At 33.9% G+C, this 23,619-nt stretch overlaps 1 protein-coding gene across 1 annotated transcript; it reads right to left on the bottom strand.

Moving 5' to 3' along the window:
- Positions 1-64: 64 nt before the first annotated feature.
- On the bottom strand, positions 65-20,623 carry LOC126856261 (sodium/hydrogen exchanger 9B2). The gene is made up of 6 exons (XM_050604636.1): positions 19,430-20,623; positions 17,008-17,382; positions 8,624-8,888; positions 5,730-5,930; positions 3,528-3,692; positions 65-1,942 (listed from the first exon to the last, which is right to left on the bottom strand). Exons 1-6 carry the CDS (start codon positions 19,759-19,761, stop codon positions 1,415-1,417), a joined length of 1,866 nt encoding a protein of 621 aa, XP_050460593.1. The 5' UTR covers positions 19,762-20,623; the 3' UTR covers positions 65-1,414.
- Positions 20,624-23,619: the final 2,996 nt, after the last annotated feature.

The following is a 23,619-nucleotide window of genomic DNA, read 5'->3' on the forward strand; positions in this document are numbered from 1 at the left end:
GATAATTAATTATTTTCCCAATTGGTAGTAATCCACTGGAATAAAATAAATATGAAAAACTCCATAGATAGCAAAAGAATGCTTTTATTTTTAATATATTCAAATGGAATTTAACGATATGATTATGATTTTTTGTAAAACAATATGTCTATTTGCACTAGGATACATTCATCGGTTTTTACATTTCCGTTTTAATATCAAAACCGCCAATCGCGTGAGAGCAAACTTTTATGTCACTTCGAAACTTAAATTTACGGTCCGGTCTTTTTTCTTCTATTGAAATAGTCCTTGAAGAAAAGACTAAGATATATATCACGGCTATAATTTTATGACAAGTGATTCTAATATTAAATCCCATGCAATTTATCTCTTTCTGGCATAAACGTATCATTTAAAATCACAAAGTCTATTATAACACGACAGCCACTCTTAGTCATCAATCACTCATCGAGCTTCCAAAATCAATACACGCTTAATAGAAGTACGGACCAGCGCACAATTGATTGCGTTTCTTGCATACATTGTGTGTGTGTTATAACTTGTTACAAAAATACCTTTACGTGTCGCAATCTTTAACGAATGATTTTCTTTCGCAGGAACAAACGATAACTCGTTTTAATAATAAAAATTAGCGTTGAATAACGAGTAAATCGCGATAAAATTACTATTATTATTACGCATTATTTTATTTGTTATATTGATATTAAAATTTCCAACACTAGAGTGGAGATATCTCTTCCACAACAAAGTCTCTCTTCTTTTCGCTTAAATACATAACAAAATCTGCAATTACAATACAAATCTATTAAAACAACATATGTACATACGTATAATAAAAGACGTTTGTAGCATCTTGCTTTATGGATTTCGTGCGTAAAGTATAGTCGTCAAGAAAAAAATAATATATGAACAATATTATAAATATATACATTCTATAATATAATAGTTTCTAGAATGAAGTTTATGGACGTATAAATTCCAAAATCACCTAGAACCATGAAATCTTTAAATAAACGCATCCTTTCCTTGTAATATAAATATACAATATTTTCCACGATCATTTTTTTTTTTATTTTATATAAAGAATGATTGCATTTACACTAGAATCATCACTAATCTAACAAGAATATAGATGATCTAGCGTCAGATGAAATAAAATTGAAAATCCATTTAAATAATTCAAGACAATTCCAGCTATGATATCCTTGCCATATCACTATAATTACTTCATTTTCAGTCGGTTATCATTAAACCTTGTCCTGGTAATAATTAAATAATATCTCGCCAATGATGGTTATATAAATATAGCTTATGATTTTTAAGTAATACTTTGAATAACCAAAGTAAAGGCACTTTTGGGAATGCCGGGAAATAAAGACGGACTCTTACTAGGCTGACATTAAATGCGAGGTCGTCAGGGTTTTCTCTCGTTCGCGGTCTCCTCGAGATCCGGATCCTCGTTGATGATCGAGATATCGCGCATCGACGGTCTGCGCACTTTCCAAGCTTCCGGAGGGGCGACCGGCGCGGTCGTCTTCGTCAAAAGCTTCGGTCCCGAGAGCGAAATCATGATGGCACCCGCTGGCGCGGTCAAAAGCACCGAGAGCACGCACAACGTCAGTATCATATCAGCGTATTCGACCTCACTTTGATTATCCCTGTCGATCTCGTCGAGTGTGACAGGGCCTAGGGCCGCTTGCACAGTCGCCTTGGCCATACATGACAGGGCGATGAATATTTTCTCCTTGAGATTGAGCTTGGAACCGATTCCGCATAACACCGTTACCCCGATCCGGATGACAATGCCGGCGATCAAGCAGCCTATCCCGAGATAGACAGTCTTTCCTTCCAGCTCATTGATCTTGATCTGCATGCCAGTAATGCCAAACAGAATCGGCTCGAATATCATCCAGAAGATTTCGAAAGATGTGGCCACCGGATTCTGCAAAGAAAAAAAAAAACATACAGTCGCGACACAAGATATATGATAATTAATAATTAGGAATGTAAGAAGGGAAATAATAACAGAAATTTATTTAGTCTTGCCGGACGCGCATAAGATATTAAAAAGCGCCACTATTTTTCCACAGAAAATGATTCCCACAAAATAATGATTTTCCACCGAATTTCCTTTAAAGGATAACCGATTCTGTATTCGGTGATGATATCGCATCGCATTGTTCATGCGCTCGATATCGGGATATGGAAATCTTCCAGCGTTGCATGGAAATGCAGAATATCCAGAGTTTACGCGATGTGTGCAGGCTCGTATTTAGCGCTATTGTTTACACGCGCACGCGGTACGTATAGGAAATCACGACGATATTGATTTATTTAATTTATTTCCGTGCAATTTTCTGATAATGGTATGCGTCAGTTTCGCAGATACAAGAAATTGATAACATATGCTCTCTAATATATACGTATTCCTTTAATGTATTATATAGTTTTTCTTAAGATAATATCAAAAAGATGATATTAAATATTTTAAGAAATATGTATGTATAATAATATATCAAATGTTTTACAGAAAATAATACGATTGTATTTATTTGCATCAATATATATATATCACCGTATCTAATCATACATATATATATATATATATACGTATGTGTATGCGAAATATATTTGCATTCTAATCCAATTATATATGCGCGTTTAGTCTCGTTTAATTCCACGATAATATATCTGACAAGATTTAATCGCGATATCGCATGTACGCGGAAAACAGTGTTTAAACTCGGAATAAATTACATCATTCATAATTATTTAAGACAAAAGGCAGTGCCGTCGCCGCATCATCGTGCGATTGTTGCGTGTAGTAATTAATTCGAGCGGGATATATTATGCCGACGGGCACCGTGACATACGAGGCGCATATCGCATACGGGGGTGTAATATCGACAGATGTGCTGGTTACAGTCACGTCACGGAAACGCGTGTGCGAAAGAACGTGTCGCCGCCACCGCCGTCGTCGACGGCGGGAATGCGACGCGAGATGCGGAAATAGGTACGAGCCAGTTGACTCCCAATCCGCACCACCCCACCCGGATAGCGACGATACGTCGACCTGAATATTTCACGAGATTCAAGTTATTGGGGCAGGAGAGTGAAGCGCCGCCGGCGCCTTCCGTCACCGATCTTTCTTCCGCCAATAGATTAAATATTTAATATCTTGTATGTTTTTAGATGGAAATTTTAGATGGAGAATTGATAAGGATATCTTGATATACTTAGCAATCTCTTGGATTAATTCAATTTATTTACATTTTTTTTTTAATCTCAGCAACGTTTACGAAAATAATTTAAGAACTTAACATCTTAACTCTTATGAGTCATGAAAAATTCAATATTAATATTAAATTCTCTATTCAATATCCAATATGTAGATAAAAAAAAATTGAGTAAAATATTTGAATAATAAATCTTTTATCAGCGATTAATTTAAACACATATCCGGGGGAAAAAATATTAGATAGAAAACTTATAAATTTTTCAAAGCTCGTATATAAATCTGTACTTACGTCGTCCACTTCCCAACCTTCTTGTTGCCAAAAGTAGCAGCTGACGAAAGCTGCAGCTACGACCGCAAGCGGTCCAGCACCGCCGAGCTCGATTGCCTCGCTGCCGAAAACCGCCAACAACCCGCCTCCGAGTAACATCAGCACTCTAAGAGGCACCATGAACGGCTGCAACATATTAGCACATAAACGAAGTGTTAGAATCCAACAGAAGCGCCGTATCATGATTACGAAGTGATTTATCGATCTCATTATGAAAGATAAGTTTCCAAATATGAGCGCCTCTCCCCTTAATATACACGCTTGATATAGTAAAACGATACACTTGAGTAATACCAGGAGTTTAAGCTCGCTTGTAATAGCGCATTTTCATTATTAAAAATATTTCGCGCTCTTGTAATAAAATCCCCGCGCAAGAATAAGATGTATAAATTATAAAAATGAATTTTTTATGTCTGTTTTATATGTTTCCAAGATAATCCTGCGCGCTATAAATATAAAAAAAAAGAGAAGAAAAGTATATAGTCTACGAAGTGATATAAACTTAGCGTGTGACAATAGGATATAAATAGGATTTATGAAGAAAGTAGCAATTTTAAACATTCTTCTCTACACTGTTGTTTAAGTTTATCCGAAACCGTTAAATCAGGTTGCAGCGAGCTAAGAATACTGCAACTATCGCCGCAGTGCCACGGCGTTAATCCTTGAATGATACTTCAGACACGATGAGGTAACCGAGTACTTGACGTTTTCTTTGTTGAAACCATTCGCGCTCAAACATTTAATTCATCTAAATCGATGATCTTCGGCTAAATTGAATTAAATTTCGAATCTTTTGCGATCGATGAAAGGAAACACTGCAGTATCGCCGTGAAAATCTTACAATGGTATCTTGTATAAATAAAATTATATAGATATTGTTAGACAGCAATCATGGTGTCATTAAACGTATATTTTCGAGAAGATATATTATTATTATGTAATTTTCTAGAAACGAGAAAAGAATCTAAATTGTCTATTTTGAGTATCCCTCACTTAAAACTTATCGGGGGCGGATCTATTTTTGCAAGACGCCTACGTTAACTATAAACTCCTTGTCGATAAAATATGAACGCGCGTTCCTCGATAGATGAAAGTCTTAAATAACTTGAATATATAAGAAGAGAGAGAGAGAGAAAGCAAATGCCACGCGTTGATGGGAAAAAATATACGACAAAAATATTTCTAAAAAATGTTCTATTTTTCTTTTATGAAGCTTTTCAGAATTCTTTGACGGAATAACTAATAATTTTCAAATATGATTAAATTCATCGGGGATCTCAACGGAGAGTGAGAAAATATGATTGTTTATGTGTCGGCGAAAGTGCACTCGATGATACTCGGCGGTTTGCGGATGTGGCAGCCTGATTGTACGCAATTCATAAAGTGTTTACAGGATTTTCATGGCAAAACGGTAGCTGCTGTAAGTGGATTTATCCGGCGATAGTAGATTTATTCGGATTTGCGCGTGTGCTCTATCCTCGCGAGTGCTTTAGCGGTATGCAAGTGGGTTCTATCGCGGGGAGATTCATCGTGCGGCACGATGTGGGGTGAACGACACCCCGCCGGTTGACCCTATTTTCGCGTACGTACCCTTTATTCTTGTATCTCGATCTGGAATAGTCGATTTCGTATCATCCGACGTCCCGTGTAACGAAGGAAATGACGCGAAATGTGCCAATTTTATGCAAATTTATATTTACGTGAATGAAAATAATTAAAACCGCATCTCTCTCTGTTCGAAAGCTTTGAGAAAAGCGCGATATTATTATTTATTTAATTGTTTCATATCTTTCGCGTGTATTTCAAGGATCGAAAGATGGGAAAATTCTGAAAATAGCGATATATACAGTTGCTGTGTTACGTATATTCCGTACTTTATATCGCTTCTTCTCGAAGCCACGTTTTTCCGAACGCTGGCTGACATAACTTATTAATGAGCAAACTATTCTTTTAAAGAGAAAGTTCAAAACACATCTGCGTACATCGTGTAACACGTATCCAAGTACGAGAGAGAGAGAGAGATGAGAAAAGTAATATCTTTCCCTTGCTTTTAAAATTTATTCATACATTTTCCCATACAAATCGCATATTCGATCGAAAGTGCATTGACAATTGTAATTTTTAATGCGCGATGGTCCTAGACAGCGAGAAAATACTACTTACGTCGCCCTTTTCCGGCACGTATTTGGCCAACCAGCCCCACATGATACCGAATCCCAGACCGCCGATGATAGCGATGGGACCTTGCAGGATCTGGTACCATAGCGCGTCGTGGGAAAACATGATGCTCTTCAGAATACCGTAAACCGCCACCGATGCCGCATCGTCAATCCCGGAAACCGCGATAATCAGCGTCGGAATGCCCTGGAAATACATTGCAATCTCATTAATCCCATAAATATCGAGATTTTACGTCAGAATTTTATTTTCTGTATTAATATGTCGCTACATATCAAACATATCATACATAACAATCGATGTATGTATATCATACTTTGCATATTTCAATATATAATAATCGTATTCATGAATAAAAAACTAACGTTACATAATATAGATTCTGATATCAAGCAACGATATGATATCGTGTGTATAAAGCGGAAGTTATAAATATGCATTGACCATTTATCGTCATGTCAACAAATGTATAATATTCCGAATTTATTATTCAGCTCTATTGTGATTATACAGCTACAGATTTTCAGATCACTCAGCACTCAGAGATATCGTGTAAATATAAACACTTTTTTACGAAACAGTTAAGGAAGAAAAAAAGAGGAAAGACATACAAAATAATTTTAAAAAGTAAACACTCTTTGATACGGGATTCGATGATTTACATGTAGTTCGTTAATGAAGATTTTTTTTGAGGCCGCACTTGTGAAACGAGCAGATTTCGAACGAGTTCAAAGAGATTAAAAGATTACACGAACCCATAAATAAACCGAAAGAAATCTTTTTCGAAATCGAATCTTTTAAGACAGGAGATAGAACGATACCTGAGGCTAGCGAAAAAGGAAAGCAATAAAAGAGAGAAGAAAAATCAGTCCTTTCGGATTTGGTATCCATTAGAATGAATACAACTTTCTCTCGTTTATTTATAGTGATATGAAGTTTCGGGGATGTATTTAATAGTGTTGTATCATTTCATTAACATGAAATTCTTTGTATTGTGTTTTTAAAATGATTTAACACATCTCGTGATATTCATGTAGAATAATAAATACAGAATAAAAAGAGAATCAATTTTTATATATTTTTAATAAATTTTAAAAATTACTTGTTTATTAAAATTAAACATTACAACTCAAAATAATTTCATATTCGATTTAAGATACCATCAAAAATAATACATCAAAAACTTTTCAAAAATTGCTTTAAGTTATATAAATGTTTAATGACAAATGATTTCTCTGTTAAAAAATAAAAAGATTCTGGTGTGAAGAAGCAGAGAGAATAAAAGAGAAAGAAAACCAAATGAGGTGCTATTGAGAGTAGTCGACGATACTCGAGCACGATCCTTATGGTGTCAGAGCAGCGTTGTTATCGGTGTCACGATAGCTCGTTCGGGATTTAAGTCTGCCGACTATCGTGATTCTCGGACTACAAAAAGAATGAGAGAGAAAGAAGGAAGACGTCTAATAGATCGCGGCACACGATCGCTACGTCAAGATCAACGGAGGAGGTCAGCGTTCCGAGTTTCCTTCCGCTTGTCATGAGCTTGCGTTCGTGAGTCCTTACGAATGCTCTTATAAGGTTGCTCGTAGGGCTCTTACGCCGACGATCGGTCAATGTCTCGTCGTAAAATTTTCCACCGCGACGCGATAAGAATCCTTGATATATCTCGCAACCGACGAAGCATCAAGGGCCTGGCGTGGCGTGGATCACGTCAGGACGTCTCGCCATCTCGGCCCGGTTGCATTACATTCCGCCAAATGAAGAAGTATTGTCTGGATCTTTTTCGACTCATGAATATCGCATTCACTGCAATGGTCTTTGTACTCTTCAAGCAACTTCCACTCCATTTCCCAAACTGAATTATTTAAGTCCGGTACGTTTCTTCTTCCGTTTCGTCTTTGTTCCACTGCAGCTTTTGTATCATATCGGATCCTCGCACGCTGCCGCATTGCGAACTTTTGCAAATTTTCTCCGATACTCCGATCTACTCCAGCGTGGTTATATAATTAAATTGGGAGGAAAATCGCGTGCGCGATTGTATGCCGTAGGATGTGCCTTGAGTTTAGGCCGATTTCCGATTTTCGTACAACAAAGAGTTTCAGCGAAGCATCTAAAATGTCGTGCAATGTATAAATTAGATTTCACGAGAATGATATTCCATTTCGCGTGGTTATCGTGCTCCCGCATAACAAGACGAAAGAAATTTAATTACTCTCGCGCGCGTTGCGTTTATTAACACAGAAACTCGCTCTAATGCGCCAATGTTGAGCGCGTCAAACATAGCGGTCGCATACCTACGCTGTTATTCGCTTTGCCAGGACATTCAATTAATATAAAATATATGAGCCGCGATGTAATCAATTACTCGGGCAAATAACAATTAAGTATTAATTTAGCAACACTTATAATAACCACCATCTGCACCGTGTAATCCATTCACTTCTCTTTGTTGAAAGTTTGTAAAGCTCTGTTCTCTGTAGTTTCGTTTACATAATTTATTAATTACATAAGTTGTAAAATTACGAATAAAATTATAATTGCAAATTTATAATTGTAAAGTGCAGAGAGAACAAATAAAAAAGAGAAAAGAAAAAAATGGTAGAAAAAAATATATATCAAAAAATAACTGCATGTCAATATTAGTATTTACATTAATTTTAATTATTCTTAAGAAAAAATCTTACGAGATCAATCTTGCCGTTTATCATCCGCTTAAAGTCTAGATCTATTATAAATTTATTTTCATTATATAGTGTGTACAGAAGTTCGGGCGAAATTAAATCAAGAAGACTTACGATTCATTTTTTTTTTTTTTTAAATGAGAGATGAAATCTCGCGATGAGTGAATATTCAACAAAGGACTGAATAAACGGTTTTACCTTGGCGACTCCGTAACCCTTGGCACGTAACCTAAAGAGGCAAGGTACCACAACAGCTGGCGAGACGGCTGCTATGATGCTTCCGAGAAGGAAACCCCATATCCAAGGTAAATTCAAGAGGTATCTCGTCGACGCTGCCACGACCGTTGCTTCCACCAGCCACGGTATCAAACCTATCTTCGGCACCGTGACCTTTAATCTTCTCAGAGCGGTTGGATCGAGATCCAAGCCCGCTCTAGTAAGTATGATAACCAAGGCGATTTTCCTGCAAAGAAGAGGAAAGAAAAGTCAACATTTTAAGGGAAAGTATATAATAATTTTTTCAGCAGTGCGCGGTATTAATAAGTAACTGGGAGCGCATTTACGATTTGATTACTGCAGAAGGAATATCCGCCATCAAAAGTTAACTTTTGGAGGAAAGTTTTTTTCTTCAAAAAAAGTCGCGTTACTGGAAAAGTTCACTATGCGCGGTCTTGACCACGTTACGCATATTTTCAAGTTTGATAACGCGTTTAAAAGAATAGGAGTCAACCGACTTTCCTAACAATAGAACTCAGAGAAGGTTGACGTATCGCTTTTCTGCAATTCATGTATTTTCGAAGCCTTCGAATCTGCCGAATCGAAAACGGGCGACAAAAGTTTCGGAGAGAGACGCTCATCGCACACACGCCGAGCGCGGCTTTACGATGAAAATTCAGGTGCGGACGATCGTTAAAGCCTCGGTTGTCTCGAACTTTCGGAAACCCGTTTAGGAAAGGCACACCTTAGGAAACTTATCCTATTATGAGTTTCCCGGCGAGAGAAAGGTTTACGAAGTCGCGCTGTATTTTGCACGATACGACGCTCTCCGATCGCAGGGAAACGCGTCAAATTTACGCCGACACAATATGCTGCATTAGTTTCCCGCTAAAATATTATGAAACACGCGTTACACACACACGCATCATTTATTCTTATACCTTACATATTATTTAATAAGCTGCAACTTTTAAAAAATCTTACGTTTAAAAAAAGAAATGTCTTCTCGGAATATAAAAACTTGGTGTAAAATAATAATATTAATTTAATTTACAAAAATAGTTTCTTGATCAAACTAACAATAAGATAGTTTATATTTTTTAAATGAACGTTAGAATTTATATGCGGTATTGGCCAAATTATGGAAATTAATTTGAAATGTAAAAAGTCATAAAAAATATTCAGCCTAAAATTATGTTAGAAAATGTTATCAAATTTTTTTTCAAGATGCGATTGAAACAAATATCGGAAAATAATTCTTTATGAATATTACAATTAACGATTAATCCATCTTCAATATTTGATGCTTAAAAGTATCGTGATGATAACTTTTTATTAAAGCGCATATTTCGCGCAATTTATTTAATCCAAGTAAAAATATATTGTATCAAATAAAAATTATAAATTACAGCGATACAAATTATAAATTACTAAACTTTTTATTACACAATCCCCTTATCGAAATAATTACGCGAGCAATAATTATTTTTCCAGCTCTATTAAAGAGAATCAATATTTAATCTAATGTTTTATATTTCTCGCTAATCTAACATAAATATAATTTATAATTTAAATTAAGATTGCATAATAAGACGTAAACTGTTAATCAAAAATCAATTCAAGCAATTAAATTGAACGGATTAAAATAATTAAATACCTGATATATCAGTCGCTTAATAAATAATTAATTTAAAATAAAAAAACAGAATATTTAGCATGAATTTATTTTATATTGCATATTGCATTATAAATATTGCAAGAACAATAAATTAATTTATTTAATACAATTTTTAGAGTTTATTTTTTTCCGATAAGATAATATTGTTTATCCGAGAATTATTGAATCAAAATCTATCATGTAAATCGGCAAACTTAATTACATTTTCGAATATTAATATCCGCAAATATTTCTCTTTAATTATTTCTCTTTAATTTCTCTTTTAATTTATATATTTATTTGTATATTTATTTACTTATGTAAAAATGTATAATTTCGTAATTATAAAATAAATTACAAATTATGTAAATAAACCTTCCCAATGGGTACACCTTGACGTTGGTGGGAAGGCTTAGTACCTGGAAGGTTTATCCTGAAAGGGAAGCTAAGTACCCAAACGACTCATCACAATGCATTTACAGCGTTGTCACGAGTCGCAACTAACTCATATGTAGTGAGTATTTAAAAGTACATTAGTGCATCAATTTTAGTATTTCGCGAATGTTAATAACGTCTTCGCGTTACATTTCGATTTCACGCCCATAAATTCGGTTAAAATTTCATCAATTATTCGATAAGAGGGGGTGGAATCATCTTTAATTCCATTTCGTCTCATGTCTAATTATTTTTTATATGATATCGCTATATCATATCTTCATATGTAAACAGCCGACCAACACGGCCTCTTTTTCTCATTACATTTTGAAGACATGTGTGCGTTCTGAGACAAGAGTCAAAGCAAATATCAATCGCGTCGATCTCATTAATCAATTTTGTCTTTTTCGGATTTAACTCTTGACCTAAGTTATCTCATTGATTCGAAATACGATTCTCGCCTGAAACTGGATATTTTGCGAAACTGGATGTTTTGCGATCGCAAAATTTGGAAGTGTTTTTCAAAATTATGCTTTTATTATAAATTTGATAAAAATTAAGATTAAGATTATTTTTTTAAAAATAAACTTGTTCGTTTAAAAAAAAAATTAATAAGCTCAATAAATTAATTCTCACTATTAACAATCCAAAATATATAATTATATGATAACAGTTACTCGACAGCAAACGAACCAAACAGTACCACAGAAAAAAAAAAAAACAATAAACTTTGAGACTTTGAGACTTTGAAGACAACTTTGATACATTCGAGTATTGATCTAACATGCCTTTTTAAGAATGTTTACATACACATATATATAAAATTATTATTAATATATATATATAATTAATATTAATATATATAAAATTTTTTCTATTAAATATTATTACATACAATATATTCCATAACATATAGGAAGCATACTGGAAAACAATATTTTACCTCAAATGAGTTTTGTATTTAATTTTAGTTATTTAAAGGAAAAATTACATGTACGGGAAGATTAGCATCATTATTTGCATTTTGCACATTGTTATATTATACGCTACGTAATAAAATAGCGCGCCGAGTTCTCCAACCGTATTTTAATATCGAATAAATAATTTTCCTCTCAGATGCACATACACGATACGTATAATAATAATACGATAACGAAAGATATTTATTTTTAATTAAAATATGGTGGGGAGGGAAATTGCTCTTCCGTTAATTTCATTACTCTCTTGTGTGATTGTAGCAGGATTAAACATTTCATCATATGATTTATCCATAAGACTATAATGCACTCGTGTAATAAAAATATAATAGAGACAGTAAACACTGATAAAGCATATGATAGATCGATAATTGATAATACCGAATACGTTTGTATAACGTTTCGTGAAACATGAATGCGCGTCTCGATGTTTGCTTAATTGTCGTGCAATATAACACGGCCACGCGGTGAATATATAAAACGTAGCGAGCAATCCATGACTTCATGATTATGTAAACGAAAATGAATGTTGGATTATAATTTAGTAGCGCGAATACCCTTGCCGGCGTTTCATTTAAATTGCAAAAGTGCAGTTGTTTGGCACGTTGGATTAGCACGCCAAAATTTCAATCTTCCATTTACAGATTTTTATTTCATTGCATCCTTGATTTTCGAAGAGCTCCTTCTTGTTGAGAAATCTTACACGAGCAATTATTGTCGTTTGATAATTTTGCAATTTTCGATGTCACGCGTCCTACATTCAACTTTTGACGCATCTCAATGATCAAAAAATTGCGTATCAAGAAAGAGGCGATCAATTCTGAGTAATCATCGAGATCCACTGCTCGCGAGTCGTGCGACATCGCTGCTCTAGTTATCCTTGTAGATTAAAAGGGATCTTACGTCGAAGGCGGCTCCATTCTCATGCGCCGTATAATTTACGATCCGCACAATCAACATCCGCATCAGTAAATGAGCGCACGTTAACGGACTCGTTGCATGCAGCGATCCGCACGCAGTAGAGAAATTTTATAAATAAAATAAACTCTCGCTTTTTGTTAAAATAATATATATTATAAATAACATATAAAATAATTTACGCGTTAATGATTATATAAATAATTATTTGAAAAATATGATATGATATTATCGAGTTTTACACACATTGCTAATAAATATTAAGATTATTATGAACTGAATTGACGTTTATTGGCGAATATGCGCGTTCTAATATTTGCATTTTTTTATTTGCAAAGTTCTAAACGTGTAAAAATTGAGATATTTGTTCACACATGAGCGTCAAGAGAGAATAGAAGCGGAGAGAAACGGGAAGATAAACACCGGTTGTGTTTCTTGTAAATACCGCGCGATATGTTCTACTTCAATCTCGCAGGATCAAAGGAATTTTTTCGAAATAAGCGCACGTAGAAGAATACGTTCTAGTGCGTCGTGCAAATTGCGCGGCAAATATCACATGTGTATATATCGCAAGAATATTTACGGCCATCCACACTCGTGCATCTTATCGATGTGGAAGCGCGAGATTCTTCAGAACGAAAAAATACACGAAGAAACGCGAAGAAATGCGACTCGTGTTACTGAGATATCGCGGATAAGTGCAAAAGTTGCTGAACAAGTGGAGGAATCACGTGAGAAGAGTTTTCTCACGCCTTGATGATCGATGTGGAAAAACCGTGTTATTCACATATCGTAGTACAAATAACACAGATTTTTATTGTTGGACAATTATCAAGACTTATCAAGTTATTTTGCAATTTTCGAACAAGTATTGCACATTCACTAAATACTAGTATCCACTAAAGATTCATAAGCAACTCGACAAGACTGCATTTTTAGTAACAAGGAAATTAAATTGAATCGCGAAATATTTCCAATTGTATTCTAAAAATTGTATCAAATATTACTATCGCATTTCGAATCATTTTCTGATAACTGACGATAAATTACACAAGTCAATAGGAATCCAAACCGCAATTTGATCACTTATTAGTCTCGGAATATTGTAGCAGTGGACGGCTTCTGGGAATATTTACGCTGGCATATAAAAGGCGTTACCTTAAGCTTAAACATGCACGCAAATTGCTTGCAATGCAGTCTATATTTGTATTTAGCTGTATTTAGTTTAGTCGTGCACAGCCTTTTAACGCGTAAACGATCGTACTAAAGCTGAGGATATCATGTTTAACTTCAACACACAACAAAGTTCTACCGATAGCTTTTTCTCTTTCTTCCCTTTAAAAAAATATAACTGTTTCCTGTCAAAAATAAAACCGCCAGTTCTGTTCAATATCGTGCCTCACCGCGAAATCTAACACAAAAGTTTAAGAGACAATTTTTCAAAGACAATCCGAAGTCCGACAGTCTAAAAGATTAGAAGATAATGAGAAACATTTACGATGTCGTTTTGTTTCGCAATCTTGGAATTATCTTCTAAACTTGATGAAATTTTGTCAGATTTTCTCGAAACGTATAATGTTCTTTAATGATCCTTTAAGTGCAACTTTTTTATCGCAGTGTTGACAGATGTTAAGTCTTTATTTTTAAATTGTTTTTGATAATTAATAAGTTGTATTATATTAAATATACGGCCAAAAATTCTCATTCTTTCCATGTGTGTATATTTCGTCTTTAAATAAACTTATGTAAAGTGTTATTAAAAATTAAACAAAAGAAATAAAGTCCTTATCAACAAATCACGATTCTTATCAATAAATCTGAATGTGTATCGATATGAAAACAGATTAACAGATTACGGAGATATCTTAGTAATGTTGAAAAACAGAAAAATCACATTGCATCATAAAATACCGAATGTACTATATTGCGATGAGTAGATTATATGGAACGTCATGTGCTTGAAGTACACATGTTTGTAAATATTTGTGTATGTGTGTGTGTGTGTGTGTGTATGTATGTGTGTGAATAAATAAATGGTAAAAATATCGATAATTTTCGATCTGTAGTCGCGATACGCGTAATCTCTATATAAACGTGCATATTGTTTGAGCTCAAGATAAATAATCGAATGATTTTTTTATCAATTATTTCTCGATAATTGACATCCGAAAAAATTAATACGATGAGATATACTTTAATGCGATTTATAGCGCAAGCTTTTATTATAAGCATAAAAGAAACCATTGTTTATACTTTTCTTTAGATTTAATCAGTATTTCAAATTTATCAGAGTAAAAAATTAGACTCTTTATCGCGGAAAAAAGATATCACAAAAAAATATAAAATAATTATATTTCTTAGAGAAAGAGAGAGCGATATTTCGCCGATCATCGATAATCGATAAAACTGTTTTGGCGTCGATTAAATTCCTAGCAAGGTCAAGCATAGTATTTCCTACGATTCGACCGATAGCTCGACATTTGCGATTCTAGCTGCGCTTCGTCGCAGTCGCTGTCATTAGTAAGCCGCTCGGGTCATAAGGTGAATTTGAGCAATTGGAAGGGCGATGATCGGACGAATCCAGACACAATTGCAGGAAATCTATTTCGAAACCAAAATGCGGTTTTGAGAAATCTTGGTGCCACATCAAAGATATAATTGGTATAAAAAAATATATATAATTAGTATAATTATTATTGACATTCCATTAAAAAATATTCCTTCACACAAATATGTCATTATATGTATAGAGATTTTTTTGCAAGCAATTTTTTTTTTTTTAACAAAAGATATTCAAGATATTGAAATAATATAAAATTATTTAATCTAGATCTTATTTTATATCTACAATAATGAAATAAGATACATGTGACAATTAATATGTTATTTATGTATTAATATACATAATTATAACAAATCTGCACTTCAAAACCAGTTCATCAATCTCAATCTTTATTGATATCGATCAATGTAGTAAATTATCAAGTATATTGAAAAGTTTAATTTGCTTAATTATTTTTCATATCAAATACTTTTAGAATTTTATGTTAAAAAAAAAAGAAATAAAAAAGCAGATGCTGCTTTTTTATTTATTGTTTTTTGGTTGAAAAATGTCGATTGACCCCGATAATGAAAGATTCACGCAGCCTGCGTAGGATATAAATCTATAGCATATTCTCTTGCTGTAAAATGAAGAAACCTTGAGGAACTATCGCACGCGAAGAGAAGGCAGCTGATTGCGGGAAACTCAACGAATCTTATCCGATGCTCTTGTCAGCGGCATTCGTTAGTGAGGATGCAACTTGAATTTGATTGCTACTAAAGCCGCACTTATTATGCCACGCATAGAACGCATCGTCGTGCGTGTCCACGGCGATTCATCGTCGTTGGGCCTCGACCTTAAAAAGCGGCCACCTCGCAATCGCGATTGTTACCTCGAGACTTTCGAGGACCTTCGAATAATCTTGCTGTTGTTAATACTTTTCAATAATGATACATAAGTAGAAATAACGACTGCCCGCAATGAAAAAAAGACATTTAATTTAACCTCGAATTTACATAAGAAATCTTGGCCTAAAAATATTAGACTATGTTTTTCTATATCGCTGTCCTCTATGTTTATCAAATAAATTTTGCTACATATGATTTAAACTGATTGATTTAAAATTAAATATATATTTGTCTCACTAAGCTTTTTCATCTTTCTATTAAAAAAAAAGTTTTTCAAATAATGTTGTTTTTATTTTTCAATATTTTATATTTCGAAATACGTGAGATTGAAATACGTGAGAAGAGAGAAAATACTCATCCAATTTCATCATTTTATACAAAAATTGTTGTTAAAAAAATTATATGTATATAACTGTATATATTTCAAAATATCTTTCAAAAAACTCATTTTTTATATAATCATTATATTGTACTTTCATCAAAATTTTCTTTTTTCATTTTTTGATTCTAAAATAAAAATTACTGATTGATTGATTGGTTCAGATATCCTTTCTAGATATTAATTAAATAAATCTCTAAAGATTTATATGTGACTTTCTATAATTAAAAATTAATTGATAACTCTTTTCTATCAATTAATGTAAAAGAAATAATTCTGCGCAAATATATGTAATATATAAAATGTAACAAATTTCAAATCAAAACTTTAAAGACCATTTGATATCGTTAAATAATTATATCATAAGTTGCATTATTTCTTTTCATATTTATCGCGTTATTTTTGTATATTAATTCCTAAATTAAATTAATCAAAAAATAATTATTTCATTATTTTTTAAAATCTTTTTGTGACTGGAAATAATTGATATTTGAGGAGAGAGTTCTATAAAATAAAATGTTCTTTGAAAATCCCACAAAAAGTGACTCACCGTAAATTGGCAATCACCACAGTATACTGTCCTTCGATTTGAATAAGTCCAATGTTCTGCAGTATCATCCCGGTGATCAGCATACCGATTAAGGCCGGAAGGGTAGTCAAAGATATCAGCCAACCTCCGAAATACGCGGCGATGCTTAGAGCGGCCAATCCGAACAGCTGACCACCCGGGGCTGCGTCATTGCCGATTATCGAGTAAACAACACCCCAGAGTAGCAGACCCAAAAGGAAGAGGCACAGCACCCGCGCGAATTTCCTGTACGTTGGACAAAACGGCTGTGGACATGCTCTCCTCCAGCCCGGTGGCTCCCATGATGGTGTGTCGTCGCGACCGTGACACCGCGCGCAAAATAGATACAGCCACGACCTAGAAGAGACGTAAATGAAATAAATGATGTGGACATTGTGTGCGAAATGCGGTCAATAGAGAGTATTTCTTCCTTTTTCCAACGTATTTTTTATAATATGTGATTCAGGAGTTGAGAGTAATATAATCTTCATAAAATTAATTTTCTCTATTTTCAAGATATTACAAACAATTACACAACACGCAAACAAAATATATCAAAAATAGACTTTTAATGGACATGAATAATTATTTGTCGATATCAAGATTGTGCCTGATAAAACTTAAATCCTATAGAATGTGATAGAGATGTGACATCATGTTAAAGCAAACCTTAAAGACGGGGAAGTGCTTTGTGATAAGAATAAAGATTGCTTTATACACCGCTTAAAAGAAATTTGCTCGGATTAACGTCTTTACGAGTATAAGCATCAATAATTACAGTCTACTAATTGATACAAACTAGCTTATCCGCAAAAGACAATTTGTAACTGATAAACTAGCTGAGATTTTCAAGTGTGATACTGACGGTTATTAATGTACACTGTCTATATACTTTCAACACGTAATACAATATAACGGTTAATTTTATTTGCGGTTTTACTCGGTAGTCCATTACGCCATATTATCTGCGTACAATAATAATTTCGTGTTAACAAAATTTATTATAAAATTGAAGGTGTATATTATAATTTATATTATACACTCACTCAGTTATCAAGAATTAATAATTCATAAATTATCTAATCAATAATTTATCAGCCGCATATTTCAAGGAAAGTTCTCGCTTATTCTCTTTTTTTTCTCTCTTTCTTTTGCTTATTCTTGAATAGCTCTGTACTTGAATATTAAATTAAATTTTTACTGATTAAAAAATTTGGTGTAAAATTTGCAGAATTAATGAAAAAAGATACTATGATTTTAAAACACATTGTAAATAAATACAAAATATATCGTAAATTAAACATTGATGTTCGAATACATTTTGTATATATATTTTGAATATATTTTTTTATTTTCATATAAATTTATTTAATTAAATTCAAAAAAAAAAAAAAAAATTTCTGACGGAAGCATAATTTTACGTGGAGCTTGCGATTATTTTTGACGGATTTCACAAAAATTATTTTATTTGAACAACGAAGTAATACTATAAGCATTTTATAAAGTCAAAAAAGAATATACGAGTTTACAAGCTGAAATTGTGCAAACTAATCAAGCCCTTAGCAGACATACGTAAGAAGCGTTTTATATTCTTGCATACAGATAATCACTATCAAAAAAGTGAGTATAAACCATAAAGGATAGGTATAAAATAGAATAATTTATGATGCTAAATATCGCATTAGTACAAACAATCTAATGATCTTGTTTTATAATGAGAATCTAGAAATTGTCTAATAAATTATAAAAATATTTACATTGGACTATAAATTATGTAGCAGAAAACTCGGACGATAGTTAAAAAAATATTTGTTTTATTTAATTATATTTAAAACTATATAAGAATTTCAAAAGAAAAATATAGAAATATTATAATAATATTATAAATATTTTTTTATTGTTAATTATTAATATATTTACACATATATTACCAAAAAAGATTTTACGGGGAAAACATGAAAAATAAAATCTTGACGAGAAATTTATTTAATTGTTTTCTTAAAGAAGTCTCTGATAAACAACAAAGTATTGATAAAAATATAATGATTACTTATAAAAATATTATATAAAATTTGCGATAAGATGATAAATAAGTACATAATTATGGCCTATTATCGCATGTCGAGAAATTGGTTTATTTATTCATTCATCACACGTGACTCATTATCATGTTGCTCGTGCTAGTATCTGTATGATTTCTTTATCGATTAGTTTTATTATTGCTATACGTATGTTTCTATTGTTTTACAGAAGGCAATGATTATGCATTATCATTCTGATTGATAAAAGTTATCAAGAAATAAGCCAGATCGATTTTTCTGGATCTAGAAAAATATCGAGAGTAAAGAATGGAAAGTATCGACAGATAGACTTTGCGAAGCTTATCGAGATAATCGAGTCTCACCTTTCGAGCTCCTCGGAATACTCGATCTTGTCTCTGATCGAGCTGGACAAGCTATACGCCGATTTTTTTCTATTACCGTTGATCCTGCCGTTCTCCAGATCGAACTTGTATTGCGGATTTATATTCTCCACGCTGTCGCAATGACTGCCGCCGTGATGCAGGATCGATTTCCGTCTGCCTTGATCAGAATTGTGCTCCGAGCTCGCGCTGATGCGCCGATGATGCTCGAAGGCGGGATTGTCAAGTCCCAAAACTTGATCGCTAATCGACACCCGTCTCTTCGCCATTTCCTCACTGGGTTTATTCGTTCTACCGCTCATATCGATCTCCATCTCTTTGGCTGATCTTCGATTGCTAAGAATCTGATCGATTGACGATCTAGCAGATTTTAAAAATCCAACAAAGTTCAAAATTCAAGCTTTCGCGAAAATTTTTTCCAACTGGTCGATCGATCGTCTACGCGACGAGGAACCAACCGATAAGTGGCGCGATTTGTGTTGGAGCACGATCGAAACCGCTTCATCGACCGCGACACACCTTTCGATTCGGATACACTGGCGCTATTGATCGTAAAAAGCCCAAGCCGATGCACGGTCGCTGAACGTACTGCGACGGATCGCGCGTTCGCCACGTTAGCGGCGATCGTTAGCGGATGAGTCTCGTGACGGGAGACGACCGTCGCGACGGGGACGAGGACTGCGATCGGTGGACGACAACGACGCTAATGCGTTGCGACGATTGACGTCTTTGACACCTTGAATCGCTTTTATCGGATTATCTTCTCTTTCTATGCGCGTTTCCCGAATTTGTTCACCGCGCTACGTCGGAGATGTAGCTTTATCCATCTCGTTAGCGTTAGCGCGCCTCTCAGGGTCGGCATCGACGCGTTCGAGAGCGAACTTTTCCACTGACATTTAATGCGTTGCGAACTGGTATCCGCGCGGCTTCGCGTTCTCGATGAAGGCTTCATCGATTCGACAAATGCACTGCTATTCGTTTCGACGTGGAAACGCGATCGCGAATAATTCGCGCGACTGGATGCGACCGATGCATCTCGCACGGATTAATTTAAACTTTCGCATAAACGGAGTCCCCTTCGCGCGAGGACGGTGAGAAGAGTCCACTGCCGGTCGGTCCCCGTGGTTACGATGGCGCGAGCGCGACGGCACGGTTAACGAGCGACTAAAAGCGACAAAGTGCGCGGCAAGCGGTGGTGTTTTATGCGAATGGGTAGTGGGGTTCTCTCGTAAAAAGTGCTCGAACTGTGGACGAACGAGCACGGACAGTCACGGCGGCCCGTGACGATAATTGTCGCGCGATGCACACAGGATGGGCACAGCTGGTCACCTCATTGACGAACTGGCAACGGTCCGTTGCGTTTCTGTCGCCGCCCGAGTCCCGAGCCTCGATCCGCAAGATCGACAGATTAAATCGAATATTTCAGCCGCGCCCTGAATTTCGCTAGACAGTCTCGCGATCGAAATACGAGAGATAAATTGCTGGGAAATTTTAACGCGTGCAAATTCTCGAGGTATTGGTCAGAAATGACGGACAAATACATCATCTATTAATTTCTATTTTACAATACTCGTTACAATGCTTCTAATGATCGATTACTTTCACAATATTTCCAATCTCTCGATAGTAAAAGTTATTTGAAATAGAATTGGAAAATTGTTTTGAGTTATTATGGATGCTACCAACAATTTAATACCGTATTACTGTATATCATTCAATAAGCATTTTACTGTCTAATACCGAGATATTACGGGATTGGAATATAAATTTTTAATCCCAGGCTTATCCCTCGTCAAAATTCTTGACAACTGAGAGCAATCCTTTCTGACAGTTTTAGTAATAATTGCTACAGTCGCGTTTATATCTTAGCATCAATTTTACTCATTTGTTTGGCATTAGCTACGCTAATTCCAAACAAGGTAAACACAAGCGACAAAAAAACACGTGACCGCTGCGTTGATTTGCCGTGCAACGTTTCAACAATATCTAAATAATCAAATAAAGCAATACACGCGTACATTCGATAACGTTGCATCAAATTATCACAGATTTCGATAATGTCATTATGTCATCAGAGATATAATATTACGTATAGCATGAGGTATGCCTCAAATCAGTTTCGACACACGTGATTTATGATCTTTCCTTTTTACGAACCCTTTGTAATGAAATTCAAAATTTGGAATTAACGATCTTAGATGATATTTATAATCAATTATTATTTTATAAGAATAATCATCAGTTTTATCAAATCATCGATTAATCGTCAATCTGTATTGAATTCTCATAAGAATTTATAATCTTTGAAAAATATTTAATTCATGAAATATCGATTCATGTTATTCGCCGTTAACTCAGATTCATAAATAATAGATTTTTAATCGTTGTTTAATTAAAAGATAAATTCTACATTATGGAGATGAAAACACGAAAAAAGTGTCTTTTCATATTTAATACCATAATTTAAATGTATATAATTAAAAATTTGAAATTATATTTATTATAAATTAATTGTATCACATAACACGACAATAGAATGTCAATTTAATATCAATTACTATTAATATCAATATTTTACTATTATATTAATTATATTTAACATGTCAACAATATATTAACATTAACAAGTTAATAACACGATAACAATAAAAAACATTCTTAATTTTCACATTTAAAAATTGAAAATTATTTTACGATTATAAATACCGATATATTAATCGAGGCTCGCTTTCTATTTTTTTATCGATCGCTCTAATTTTCCGAGCGATATCTCTTCGATTTAATCTACAACGCAAATAAGAACAAATGCGATGTATTTTTTTAATTATAAACACTTATAATGTGGTTCTACTGATCGCGATAATGCAATCAATAAGATTATTATGAGATTATTGTAACTTCCCACAACAAGCATCTTATCATTCTATTTCATATCTCTAATATATTTCATCATCTATTGATCGACCATTGTTAATATTACTGCAATATTCCGTCATCGTGCTGGTTTGTGTTTGTTTGTACTTGTACAATTGTACGTAATTCTATTTAGAACTCCATTGATCGGAATTCGGTTTATGAACTTCTCCAACTTTGGATCGATAAGAGGAACTTTCTCATAGTGATATTGTTACCCGAAACTTCAGTCTTCAAATATGTGAAGAGCGAAAGAATGAAATTCGAAAGATCTCATATTTTGTAAAATTTGAAATTTAACTTTATATATTTTTGGTGTCAATATATTATAATTGAATATTTCTTAGTTAAATAAGACAGAGTGAGACAATTTAATGATTAACATTTTAGTAGTTTATTCCACGAAATCTGTGGCTTCTATTATTCCCCTTCATTTTTATTCATTAGCGCTTTGCAAAATTATTAAAGTTTAGTTTTACATTAAAGGCCGGCAAATTGAATCGGCGAAAGTCTAGTGAATAGAATTGAGCGCAGGAAATTGTGTGTCTATGTGTATGTGTGTGTGTGCAAATTTCTATTTTAATTTATTTCTCGTCTGGTGAACGAGAAAATACAGAAGGAAGGAGGAGTCCATGGATCCTAGACGGAGAAGGAAATGAAATATGTTGGAGAGATGGTTGGCGGTTGGAATACGCGTGCAGAAAACAGGAAGAATTTATAGCAGCTCCTTGTACTTGTATTTATCGACAAAGTTCCATCGTTAACAAGATATCGCAAACCAAGTTTAATGAAGAAAAAGAAATAAATAGACAGAGAATTATACGACTGTTCGAATACGGGAATTTCAAAATAACATATCTAATTTTCTAAAATCAAGAAATTTTAACAAAATCATAAATCTCAGTGGCAATGTAAAATATAGAGACAGATAAAAATTTTCATGTTTTCTTTTTTTTTTTTTAAATATCTTTTTTAATATAATATGTGTAATATATATCCAGTATGTGTTTTACATTAGATGTCATATCATTTTTATATGTGTATTATAAATTGAAAGATGGAATCACAAAATATTCACATACAATGTGCTGGTCATTATTCATTCGAAACACATTTTTCACGAATAAACAAATAATTTCACCTTCCTGCAAGCTCCGTCGACACATCGTGAATCAAATTTCTACTAATGATGAAATCGTACGCTTCTCGGACACGCTTGCGGAAGTCGAGCATTGTCGTCCCTCGTTAACGCAGTATTC

Source organism: Cataglyphis hispanica, chromosome 18, assembly GCF_021464435.1.
Source record: "Cataglyphis hispanica isolate Lineage 1 chromosome 18, ULB_Chis1_1.0, whole genome shotgun sequence".
NCBI lineage: Eukaryota > Metazoa > Arthropoda > Insecta > Hymenoptera > Formicidae > Cataglyphis > Cataglyphis hispanica.

What these genes read in the sequence shown, in the direction of transcription:
- LOC126856261 (XM_050604636.1), bottom strand. Translation starts at nt 19,761, where the DNA reads ATGGAGATCGATATGAGCGGTAGAACGAATAAACCCAGTGAGGAAATG. An exon ending in GTGGTGATTGCCAATTTACG is followed by an intron (nt 8,889 to 17,007) that starts GTGAGTCACTTT and finishes TCTTCTTTGCAG; the next exon opens with GAAAATCGCCTTGGTTATCA. An exon ending in AGGGTTACGGAGTCGCCAAG is followed by an intron (nt 5,931 to 8,623) that starts GTAAAACCGTTT and finishes ATGTATTTCCAG; the next exon opens with GGCATTCCGACGCTGATTAT.